Genomic DNA, 13,295 nt, shown 5'->3' on the forward strand with positions numbered 1-13,295 from the left:
TCACTGTTACAGTAATTACTAATGAAGTATTTATCTGTCGAAGTGTTAATACATGTTATATGTTTTAACATAATGGAATGGGCACTCTGAAACTCTGCAGGACATTTATCCCATTATAGGAATTAATTAGCTTCCACCAACAGGTGGCATTTTTCAGGAGGGGTTAGAAGAAAAATGACAGAATTTGAAATAGTCATACAGAATCACGGGCATGTGACACAGAGATTGAACAAATCAAAAATTGGATGATAAATTGATTGCAAATGCAATAAAGGGAAAAACTGTGGAACAAATCTTTACAACTTACACTGGCTAATATTTAAGAGAAAACTGGTATAAAATGTTGTATAGATAGTGTATAACTCTGCCCGTAATTCTCAGAATAGAAGATCTAGTAATAAGGGCTGGAATGTCATGAGGAAGTATGAATCCTTTTGAATATTGTGCCTTAGACATATAGATAGATAGATGATAGATAGATAGATAGATAGATAGATCTTCAAATAATTAAATAATGGAGACATTATCATTCAGTTCAGATATTTTTAAAAATGTATGCACTAACTGTAGAACTTTTGAAACATCTTTGTCCGCTTATTGATATTATAACTTTGCACTGAATATTTTTCTATTTTTCTTTCTTTCTTTTCTTCTTTTTACTGTTTTCTTTTTTCTTTCTTTCTTTTTCTTTCTTTCTTTCTTGTAGGTAGAATTTTCTTGCAAATAATTTGGTGTGATTGGATTAATCTGTTTTATGTTACCATGTTTATCCACCTGACATTATTAGAAAAATAACTATATTATCTCCTTGGAAAAACATTTAGGTTGTTCTCCAATCTGAGCATAATTACTGAATTAACTCATCCTGCCAACATGAGATTCATGCAGTTCCGGGCCAAAGACTGCTATTCTCTTGCTCTATCAAAATTAGAAAAGGTAAGAAAGCTTCATTGCATTATAATAAATATACGTAATTTATTGACACTCAGATGCAGTTGTTTTTGTTAATTTGCTCTGGAAACTGATAATTCAAAATGTTCTATGCTATAAAATTACAGATGGGAAACTAAAGAAAAATGGCCAAGAATGAGTCTGTAACAACTTCTTCCCCAAAGGTGAAATTATAGGAAAACAATCGGTAAATCTTGTCGTAGTGTTGGTGTGTGCAGGATTCTCTACTAGGCCTAATAAAAATCATCAGCTCTTTTCTGAGAACCTTTTAATCCCCATCATCATGCTGAGTTATTAAGTATTAATTCTGCCATTTTAAATACAGAGAATATCATGCCCACTGCAAATGAGAGTCAGTAAGCATATAGTAACTAAACTAAAACTGAAATGGTCAAAATAAATGGTGGAGCAATACTTTCCAACAGCAATTACAGCAGTTGTTGTTAGCAAACACCAAGCAAAAAATAAAGATAAGCTGAAACTATCCATTGTTGTATTTGTTTTAAATCATGATCAAATAATAAATTCTTATACTGCAAATAATCAGGAGAGATATAACATGATTCTTGTCTGAGCCCTGAAAGAAACCTTTGTTGAGGCAATGAGTATCTTCCACATACATAAAAGTGCATGTCGCTTTCAAAAAGAAAGTGAAAAGAATGTGCAAAATTTGCAGAATTAATGATACTGATAGTACAGCCTAAGTGTTGCAAATGAAACAGGTAATGCTGAGGTTTACTAAAAAATAACACCAACAGGAGACAACTTGATTACGAATATAAATTCAGTAGTTCAAGGATTTAAGTGGCAGAATTAGCACATGGTGCTAACTATAACAAAGTGGCTACTTAACAAGAAAGGATACTGTTTCTAATCAGCAGAAGCCAGTAGTACAGTACACTTCCCTAGACAGAAATTCTTCCCTTATTCTGGAAAGCAAATGATGCACACATTCTATACGGTGCTAGAATTAGACCTTTAAGAAATTAATCTTATTGGACCCCTGCAGGTGGAAATACAAAAGAGCATAATTTTGTAGTTGTAGGAACTAAAATTAATCTTTCAAATTCCACTTACATTAGCTAAGTTGATTACAGTAATCTGAGTTTGGTAAATCAAACTTTTAACAGTTCTGTGGTATTGTCACCACATAGATAGAAGGCTGCCCTTGAAGGGTATCTGAAAGCTTTAGCTGGTACAGAATACAGCAGCACAAATAGATTCTAGTTGATTATATTACATGTACTACCTCTGCTCTTTGAGCTGCATTGGTTGCCAATCAGTTTCCAGTCCAATTCAAGGTGCTAGTTTTGATCTTTAAAGCCCTACATGGCATGGGACTAGGTTATTGGAAGGATAGCCTCTCCCGATTACATATGCCATCCCACCAGATCCAGCAGACAGGATATGTCACCAACTGTAGTGCTATGCCTGAAGTGTCAAGGTAGTGAGTGTTCTCTGTTTGGGCATCTGCTTCATGGATTATACTCCATCCTTCCTCCTATTCATGTCTTCAAAGTGAGGCTGACTTCATCCCTCAAGACCTGGTTGTGCCATCAGGTTTGGGGAACCTCAAGGAAATATTGAAGTGGCTCTACTGTTGTTAATATCTCTTCTTTGCATACTCTTTATTCCTTTTTAGCTTGATGTTTTCTATAATTTTAGAGCTTTTAATAATAGTAATAATACCCTTGTTTGTAAATATTCACAGTGTTTTAGCTTTGTTGTATGCTGCTCAGAGTCACTTGTTTGTGACATTGGCAGCTATATAAATATGAACAATAAATAAATAGTAGTAATGTTAAAAAATAACCCTGGGATCTGCTCTTATTAATTAGTGATAACAAACTAAACCAATTTACTACCATAGTGAAAAATAAATAAAGATACTTTAGCTATAAATGTTAGAAAATAATGATTAACTTTCTTGTTTGCTTATCTCCGTGGATATGTCAGAACTTGGGAGATCCAGATGTTTTACATCTATCAAGTTTTTACATCTATCAAGTCTGTGTAATAACAGTTAATAAAAGTGTCTAGATGGCCCTTATTGTACTTGTCAGGTTTAAAGTATCCAGTAATATCCACTCCCTTCCCTCCCAGCAGAAATTATAAACAGATTAATACCAAATTAGTAATCTATATACTGATGTTATTGGGCTTCTATTGTAAAACATTGTCTAATGTACCAAGAGACTTCAATGCCTTTTCTTCAGCTAAGCAAAATGTTGGTAGAGAGTGATGGAAAGGGATAAAATATATTCTAGTCTTGTCAGGAAACGATTATAATTAAGAATGTTTACTGAGTCAAAATTATTAGTGATGTAATACTAAGGACATAGAGTTAACAAAGACCATGTAATGTTAAGCATTTTTTGAAAAGTCAGAGTACATAGATTTAATAATTGTCCATCCTTACCAGTGGATCTTTTTCATTTAAAAGATAGTATAAAGCATTAGCAAGAACAAAACAAGAATAGATTGTCATATTGAAGCTTTTAGAAAGATACCTTTAAATAACCTCAGACAGAACCCTGTGCTATTCCTGAGATAACGTTGGATGCATTGCTTAAATGGATTCTAGTCACATTTACTAAGTTCACAAAATGATATACCAAATGAAAATGGCAAATTTCCAGGCAGAGAACATACAGCTTCTGAGCTGAATAAAAGAAATGATGGCTATTCAGACTCAGTTTTAGATATAAATGAATAAAACAACACATCTTCTTGAAGAGATACTACCTGTTATTTTCTCCATTCATAAGAATGGAACCATGTCTAGCCCTTCCTATTATCCATCAATCAGTTTAAGTACAGTTTCTACATTTATGCTGGGAATCTTATTTGGAGATAATTATGGTAAATTTGAAAACATTTTAGAAGATGAGTAGGCTGGCTTCAGAGAAGGAAAATCAACTATTAATGTACATTGTACCAGGTGGTTGAAAATATGGCCAAATCCAGTCATAAACTTCATGGGCATTTTATTGACTGAACTCAGCCTTTGACACAAATTCTAAAAATAGATTTTGATATAAACTCTGGCCTTTTACAATTGATACATCTTCTGCTCTGAAATTTCTATAAAAACGCACCCCTTCAAATAACAATTATTTATAACAGCTGATTAGGTTTACTCCAACTTTGAAAAGGATTAAATAGAGTTTTATTCAAAACAGTTTTGATCTTCCAAACTGGCTAATTTTACTTCCAGGACATTCATCTGATTTAGACTGGGGAGAAACAATTATTTAACTGCATCTCCCAGCTTGAATCCTCTCCATCCACAAAAGATGACTGTAGCTTTATAATATAATGTATTGTAATATAATAATATAATGTGTAATATAATCACCCATCATTTTAGCCTTTTTATTCACAATTTATATGTGCGTTTCTCTGTACTTCTATCAGCCTTCTTGAAGAAACCTTCACATAGGCAGATGTTATCTTCTCAAATGGTGCCAATAAGATTAAACTAATAATCCATGTGCTGTTACAATGATTGTAATGGAGAAATATTTTATTCAAAGGATCACATCTCTCTTAGCTAAGACACCAGGAATGACTAAAGCCTATTATCTGTAACATATATCAAATTTTTGCTAAATATTCAATGTCCAAAAGACAGAATTTTCTTCTGAAACATGGTCAGTATATAAATTGATTATATGTGAATGATATGTGCTGCCTCTCTGTGTTACATATACAATATGAATTAATTATTGAAATAAGCTGCTTACTTTAAAATATTGCCATAATAGCAACTAACCAATATAAATAATTTCTTAATAGTGAGCAAAAGAATGGTGTCCATTACTATACATTAATATTTGCAGATGTTAGCTTTGTTTTTCAAATTCTAGGAGAAATGTGATATGCTGATGTGAGTTTTTAATGCAACAATTTGAATGTAAATGTATTAACTTTGTTGGCATATCAGCATATTTTAAATATAGAATTGGATCCTTGATAAGATCATCTCTGATATTTCATGAACTGTCAATGATCTAATATTGATTTCTGCACTGTACTGTGAAATAAAAAGTACCATTACTTCCAGCCAACAAATATTGCCAGTATACCAATTTATGAAATACTTAAAACACACATACTTTAATACATGTATTTAGCTCTCTTCATAGAGACCATAGAAATAAGCTTTCTTTCATGACAATTTGTACACTACTATTTGTTTTATCTCTACGAGTTTTTAAGGTTAGCCCAATAGTGTATTTTCAAGAGGCAACTGGACTTTCTGTTTTTCTTTGAAGACATTTCACTTCTTATCCAAGCTCTGGCTGGCTGGCTGGTGGGGAATGGAAGGATTTATGCTCCTTGCAGACAGCTGGTCATTTGGAAGGAGTATAAATCCTTCCATTCCCCACCAGCCAGCCAGAGCTAAAGAAGCTTCTTGGATGAGAAGCGAAATGTCTCCAAAGAAAAACCAGAAAGTCCTGTTGCCTCTTCAAAAAGCACCTTTGGAACAACACATATCCTTAAAATTAAATAGCAAGACTTGCATTTGGTGGAGATACTGATTATCCTCTAAAGCATTACCTGGGTAATTTCAAGGAAAAGGATTTTTGTCTGATCCCATGCATTTTTATTACCGTATATGCCGGCGTATAAGACGACCCGGCGTATAAGATGACCCCCAACATTTCCACTCAAAATATAGTTTGTTATATACTCGCCCCTCTTCCGCACGCCTTCCACTTTTGCACTTTTTTTTTTTTGAGGCACTTTTGTCTACCGTGGAAGCGAATCCCGTGAAGCCGAAAGGAGCAGCCAGCCTTCTCCCAGCTCCCAAGGAAACGAGGCTCGCCGCCCGGGCTCCGCTGAGGTATCGGCTGGGGCTGTCAGGAAGTTGTTACCGCTGGCGCGGCTCCGCGCGGCTCCAGTCCTGCGTTGCCTCGGGAAGGGAAAGGCAAAAGGAAGAGCCACGGCTTTTGCCTTTCCCTTCCCGAGGCAACGCGGGACTGGAGCAGCGCTGAACCGCGCCAGCGGTAACAACTCCTGACAGCCCCAGCCGGATACCTCAGTGGAGCTCGGGCGGTGCAAGCCTCGCTTCCTTGGGAGCTGGGAGAAGGCTGGCTGCTCCTTTCGGCTTCACGGGATTCGTTTCCACGGTGCGCAAAGTGCCTCAGCCGCGGGCAGCCACAGTGCTTCCCAATTACTATTTGCCGGCGTATAAGACGACCCGGCATATAAGACGACCCCCAATTGGAGGCATGTTTTTCAGGGCAAAAGTCGTCTTATACGCCGGCAAATACGGTAATCATGCATTTCCCCTTTTTGGTTGTTTTGGTGATTAGGTTGTTTGTAATCTTTTAAAAAGGTATAATCCAGCTGGAGAATCCCAGTTAATTTTTTAAAAAATTGAAAGTATAATTAAGACTGATAATGTATCACTGTTACTCAAGAAGTTCTCAAAATCACTTTGGGGGATTAAACACTTATTTGTTTCATGCAAACTTATTCTGGAATTAAACAAAGTGTACCACCTATTTAAACAACCCCCACCCCTTTTAAGGGTTTTATTTGTGTGGTCCACAAAGATGAAAACCTCCGATGGGTCAATTTAAAAGAAAAAAAGAATGACATGGCCATAGGTGTATATTATAGGCCGCCCAATCAAGCAGAAAATATAGATGTCCTTTTTGCCAGCCAACTAACAAACATATGCAGGAAACACACAACAATAGTAATGGGAAACTTCAATTATCCTGATATCAATTGGAAAACTAATTCTTCACCAAGTGAGAAATCAAATAAGTTCCTAACCAACCTAGCTGACAACTTTGTTGTCCAAAAGGTAGAGGGTGAAACTAGAGGGACAGCCATATTGGACTTAATTCTTAAAAACAGAGAAGAAGTGATAGAGGGAGTTGAAACTGTAGGAACCTTGGGTGAGAGTGACCATGTCATACTAGAATTCAACATAACACAAACACAAGCAACAGAACATAATGACACCAGAGTCTTGGATTTTAAAAGAGCTGATTTCAATAAACTCAGAAAGAACTTGGGAAAGATTCCATGGATGAAAATCCTAAAGGGGAAAACAACTCAAGAATCTTGGGAAACTCTAAAAAGTATGATCATAGAAGCCCAGACCAGCACAATACCACTGAGAAAGAAAAACAAGAAATCCAAGAAGAAACCAGCATGGCTGTAAAAAAGATCTCTCTGGCAAATTGAAAGAAAAAAAGGACAAGTACAAAAAATGGAAAGAAGGACATACAACTAAGGCAGAATATCAGCAGATAGCCAGAATCTGCAAAGACGAAGTCAGGATAGTAAAGGCTCAGAACGAACAAAGACTTGCAACAAAAGTCAAAGATAATAAAAAAAAAGTTTCTTCCAACATATAAATAACAAGAAAAAAATCAAGGAAACAGTCGGTCCACTAAAGAGAGAAGATGGCAAGGAAGTAATAGGCAACAGAGAGAAAGCAGAACCACTTAACTCATTCTTTGCCTCTGTCTTCACGCAAAAAGAAACTATAGCTCAACCCACCAAAAACATAACTGTAAAAGAAAGACCAGAAATAAAAGTTAAAATAAGCAAAAAAATAGTAAGAGAACACCTGTCTGATCTTGATGAAAACAAATCACCGGGGCCTGATGGATTACATCCCAGAGTTTTAAAGGAGCTGGCAGAGGTCATCTCAGAACCACTGCACCATATCTTTCAAAAATCCTGGAGCATCGGAGAACTACCAGAGGACTCGAAAAGAGCTGATGTGGTTCCCATCTTCAAAAAAGGGGGAAAAAAACAGACTCAGGAAACTATAGACCAATCAGCCTAACATCAATACTCAGGAAGATACTGGAAAAGATAATAAAAAAACAGATCTGCCAACATCTAGAAACAAGTAAAATAATAACGAGCAGTCAGCACGGGTTTATTAAAAACAGATCATGCCAAACCAATCTTATTTCATTCTTCAACACAGTGACTAAATTAGTAGACCAGCAAAATACTGTGGACATAATATATTTAGATTTCAGCAAGGCATTCGATAAAGTAGACCACAACCTACTTCTTAGTGAGCTAGAAAAAAGTGGAATAGATAGCACCACCACTAGAAGGACTCGCAACTGGCTGGCAAACCGTACTCAACAAGTAGTCCTTAATGGGTCTAAGTCTACATGGAGGGAAGTGAGCAGTGGGGTGCCACAAAGTTCCATCTTAGGCCCAGTACTCTTCAATATCTTCATTAACAACATAGATGAGCGAATAGAAGGGGAACTTACCAAATTTGCAGATGATACTAAGCTGGCAGGAATAGCTAACACCCAAGAAGATAGGCTCAAGATCCAGATGGATCTTGAGAGACTAGAACACTGGGCCATATCTAATAAAATGAAATTCAATATAGAGAAAAGTAAAGTCCTACACTTAGGCAAGAAAAACCAAAAATACACATATAGCCTGGGTGAAACCAGGCTCAATAGCAGTAACTATGAGAGGGATCTTGGAGTCTTAGTGGACAACCAGCTAAATATGAGCCAGCAGTGTGCAGCAGCAGCCAAAAAAGCTAATGCAATCCTAAATTGTATTAACAGAGGGATACAATCAAGATCAAGAGAAGTACTAATACCACTCTATAAAGCCTTAGTAAGACCACACCTAGAGTACTGCATCCAGTTTTGGTCACCACATTATAAAAAAGATGTTGAGACACTAGAAAAAGTTCAGAGAAGAGTAACCAGGATGATTAGGGGATTGGAGGCTAAAGCATACAACGAAGGGTTGCAGGGCTTGGCTAGTCTAGTAAAGAGAAGGACCAGGGGAGACATGATAGTGGTCTTCCAATATTTGAGGGGCTGCCACAGGGAGGAAGGGGTCAAGCTATTTTCTAAAGCTCCTGTAGGCCAGACAAGGAATAGTGGATGGAAACTGAATAAAGAGAGATTTAACCTGGAAACAAGGAGAAACTTTCTGACAGTGAGAACAATCAACCAATGGAACAGCTTGCCCTTGGAAGTTGTGAAAGTGCCATCACTTGAGATTTTCAAGAAGAGATTGGACTGCCATTTGTCAGAAATGGTGTAGGGTCTCCCGCTTGGGCGGGGGGTTGGACTGGATGACCTACAAGGTCCCTTCCAACTCTGATTATCTGTATCTGTACTTGTTTGTATACTAGGTTTTTTTTCTAGCACCTCAAAGAGAGTTTATATGAGAATGCCCCTTCATTTTACCCCCATAATAGCAATCCTGTGAGTGATTAAACTAGTCAGTTTCTTCTTGGAGAAAACCTGGGAAAATCTGACTGAAAGGAAAAATGAAATATTTTGCATAATTTCACATTTCTCAGTGTTAGTCTCAAAGCAAAAGCATTTTCCTTATTTGTTTCACTGAAATGAGAGGGTTAAAATTTCTTAGGTTAATCAAATTGTTCCATAAATGTATTTGCCATTCTTGTCTTATCCTTTTGAGTAAACACATAGAGAAAATAGCTCCAATTGTTTAGTTATGTTTCAGAGATTACCCATCCATTACCATTGAAATTATTTATTCCTTGAAAGTACTCAAGTTGAAAGATATTTTGAACTATACTTAGTTGTTTTAAGTATTTTCCTATCAGTATACAAGCTTATGTATTACTGGATTTCTATAGGCTGTATGATGAAGTGATAACACCTCTCTTTGTATCTTTGAAAATTTTAAACCATAAACTATCTAGCTGAAGAATGCATTGATTGATAGCTATGAACAAAAGAATGAATGCTATGGCCTTTCTTAAAACAGTCTTTTACTTTTCAAAGATACTCATGACTACAGTCCAGGAATTTTATCTCTAAATAAAGTTTGTATTCCAAAGCTGCTTATTACTTCCATGCATGGTTTCAAGGTTTTTACCACACAGAAATTCAAGCCAAAATGTAATAATACTCTATTCAGTTCCTCATGTTTGTGCAGAGGGCAGAAGATTTTGAGAGCCATGATCCAGAAAATAAACTATGCGTGCCTTCACAGTTTCACTGCAGTGCTCATGTGTATTGAGACGTGCATTGCTCCTGGCAGAAATGGCACCCACAGTGGCAAACTCAATTAGTAATTTCTTATTCTAATAGATCTATTCCTTTATGTCTTGAGAGGTGGAATATAGGCACCCTATATGTCCCTATATGTGTGTTTGCATAAATACATACAATTTGGCTCACCTCTCATAATTTGTCATATTGAATACTTCCTATGACTCATTCCAACGTATTGCCAGAAATGCATATGCATAAAGAATGCGAGTTTAGTGTTGAAGGGTGACCCTCCCTTCCTCCTTCCCTCCGTTCTTTTCCAACAGACTGCCAAGAGGGAGAATGAGCTTGGCCCATGTCTGAACTGAATTGCTTGCTAAAGGTATTTCAATTAAGTTGAGGGCAGCAGATGGCCCATTCTTAACCTAAAAATCTGAATGCTTGCAGAAAGTTACCAATTCTACTTGCCCATAAACTGAAAAATTAGCTCAGTTTTTTCTTGCTTGGGGTTGTGTTTATTGATGTATTTTAAATCACCCCACCTTTTCCAGTTATCAATCATGGTAGAACTGCAGTTCATTAAGCTTCCTCAAAATTCCCTTGTACACAATGAAAGGCAATTACATATTTGACAGGAAATTGCTTTGTGTGATATGATGGGTAGCCGACTGTTAATTCCTGAGGTAGGCCCTTTGCAGCACAAAGGCACTCCAAAATGCAACTGTTGCCTTCAGCAAAAGTGTATAACCAAACATGGAAAATTGACTTGGTGGCTTAATGGGCTTCCAAAGCAAGAATTCCCTAAGTCAGAAAGAGAACTCCATCTGCTGCTACAGCTGTAGCTTCCCTTGTTTTTCTCTTTGGAAATAGCTAAGCAATCACAGTTGGCAGCTGATCAAGCAAAGAGCCTTTTGTTCAGCAGAAAAATGTGAGGCTTCATATGCCCAAAGTCCAACTAACTTTTCTGGTTTCTTCATGCCAATTAAAGTTCAAGTGAACTCCTCCCCCACTGTATGACTAGGAAGATGAATATATTCCAGGAAAGATGGGGATTTTATTTTTAATTTTCTGTTGAAAAGAGGAACTGGCTATTAACCTATATATATGAGGTGTCCAACCTCTGCAACTTTAAGAGTTGTGGACTCCCAAAATTCTCAGCCATGGTTGAAGTCCACAAGTCTTAAAGTTGCCAAGGTTGGCCATCCTTATTATACAGTTTTCCAGTTGTGTTCAGTGGGATTAAAACAGTTAAGGCCTAGTTCACAACAATGAGTACATTATTTCATTACGATACAATTGATGATGAGCTTCTGATTATGTGAAATAACTTCAGTGATGTGAAGGGAAATAAAACATTTCCCTGTACTTTCAGTTCTGTGTTGCTCCAAGAAACTCATGCAGGAATCATAAAGTGATGAGCAAATATGTATGAATCAACTTTAACTTTTGTGGGATTTTAAAAAAATAGTTTATAATGTGTTCAGTTTAGAATACAAAGTCATTTCCATAAATACGAGGATTTAGTTGATTGTTTTAAATAATTTCTGTGCCAATCCATTCATAAGACTCTAGATGGCTTCCATATGTAAAACAATCATAAACAAGCAGTTAAAAGAGCCATTATTTTTTTAAAGAGTAAACTCAGACAGTAAAGCAGATGTAATGAAATTTTATGAACCTGGAATGGGAATAGCTATTTGCAAAATACTGCTGAACCCTAACAGTTGTATATTCTTTCTATAACTGGTAAGCAGGGGGGAATTATTTCCATCCTGTCAAGGGGGCTATTAAAAAGATGATTAAAAAAAAAAAGCTTTAGTGTACTCACAGGTAAATGAGAATGAAAGTTTCCAAGATAGATATTTTCCTTTCCATAAATCTGACTAATGACCTCTTTGCATTCTTGGTTATGAGCAGTTGGTATGGGCTTGACAGCAGCAGCAGCCCAAACAAATTAATGTTATATATTATTTTGTATGATCTGATAGAAACTCACTCTTCTGCCAAACCTTCCTTTAATATTCTTAATCCACTACTTTTTGAAGATAGAACCCACAGATTGAAAGCTAATGAAGCATTTTTTAAATAAAAAAAACAGTTTTCTTCATTGTTTAAGCATGTATTTTGAGGATTAAATACTTTTAAGGACTGGGAGGTTCTTTTTCTTAATCTAGTAGCAAATAGACACTCCGTCCTCTTTACTGGAGATTTGGATGATGTATACCACCATCTTGTCATATCCGTGGCATTATCATTATGTATGGCAACAGGAAGAGGAGAACATTTTATTCATATCACATACCAGGGACTAGACTGTAGCTTAAATTGTCACAAAATTGTGGGCAGCTGGGAGGAAAATGTGTAATCATAAGAGATTAGTGTTAAATGCTGGTCTGATTTTCAGGTTTATTAAGGGCAAAATATATTAAGACTGGAGATGAGAATTAAGAAAAGGAAATCTAATCCTGTTGTTAAACTTTTTTCTGTCTTGTACCAAATTTGTGCGGAAGAGTGTTGGAAGAAGGAAGGAAGGAAGGAAGGAAGGAAGGAAGGAAGGACCCTCTTGTCAGATATATAAAATGATACCCAAGATTGTCTATAATGAGACAATGAGTAATGCAATACAAGTATTTATGGGGCTACAGTATTATTATTGTTGTTGAGGTGGTGGGATTGTTTGCAACAAAAGTTATAGTAAATTTGGTAATAGTCAAAGATATTCCAGCCCATGTTTTACTGCTTACAAATAAACTTCAAAAACGATGGTAAAGTTAACTAAAATGCAATTAGTATTTACTGGAATACAATTCTAAAATGAAAACTAAATCCAATTAAAGTTCACTCCTATGATTTCAGGAGTGTGGCTATTTCAGGGATTTATAGTTTGGTATGCATATCTTTTTCTCTTATCAGATGCATATAGACAGAGGGAAAGAAGCCAATTCTTAGAAGGGAAATTCTGGTCTCTCCAAATTCTACCAGTTTGTTAAAAGTAGTCCAGCAAATAAGTGATTTTTCCACTCCGGAAGCCCAATTTCAGAACAAAAGAAGTGCTATTGGTTTATTATCATGAGAGGCTGAGTATTTTTAGGATATTTTCAGATGTATTTTCATACTTCTCCCTGGTATACCTTTAAATGGAAGAAACATGACAACAGCTCCAGACAAAGTGCAGTTAATCTTTGATTACTTCACAAGCAGTCAGAGAGGAAAATCTTAAAAGAAAACAAAGCAGAATAAACAGGCATAAACATAAGAATAAAAAGAACCATTTCCATATTTTATCAAAGCTGTTTTGCCTCACCTTTTCCTCCTTTTTTTTGTTACCTTTGTAAGGTCTTCCTTCTCTTTGAG

At 36.2% G+C, this 13,295-nt stretch overlaps 1 protein-coding gene across 1 annotated transcript in view; it reads left to right on the forward strand.

The window, feature by feature from the left end:
- The window catches only part of KCNT2 (potassium sodium-activated channel subfamily T member 2), a 255,342-nt gene that overhangs the window by 224,742 nt on the left and 17,305 nt on the right, over positions 1–13,295 (forward strand). Inside the window, exon 24 of the mRNA XM_087960820.1 lies at positions 825–936. Coding sequence (XP_087816946.1) covers positions 825–936 — 112 coding nt within the window. The remainder of the gene's footprint in view (positions 1–824; positions 937–13,295) is intronic.

The sequence above is a fragment of the Notechis scutatus genome, chromosome 3 (assembly GCF_049901735.1).
Source record: "Notechis scutatus isolate UNSWTSFEM ecotype Mainland chromosome 3, rNotScu1.2, whole genome shotgun sequence".
Lineage (NCBI taxonomy): Eukaryota > Metazoa > Chordata > Lepidosauria > Squamata > Elapidae > Notechis > Notechis scutatus.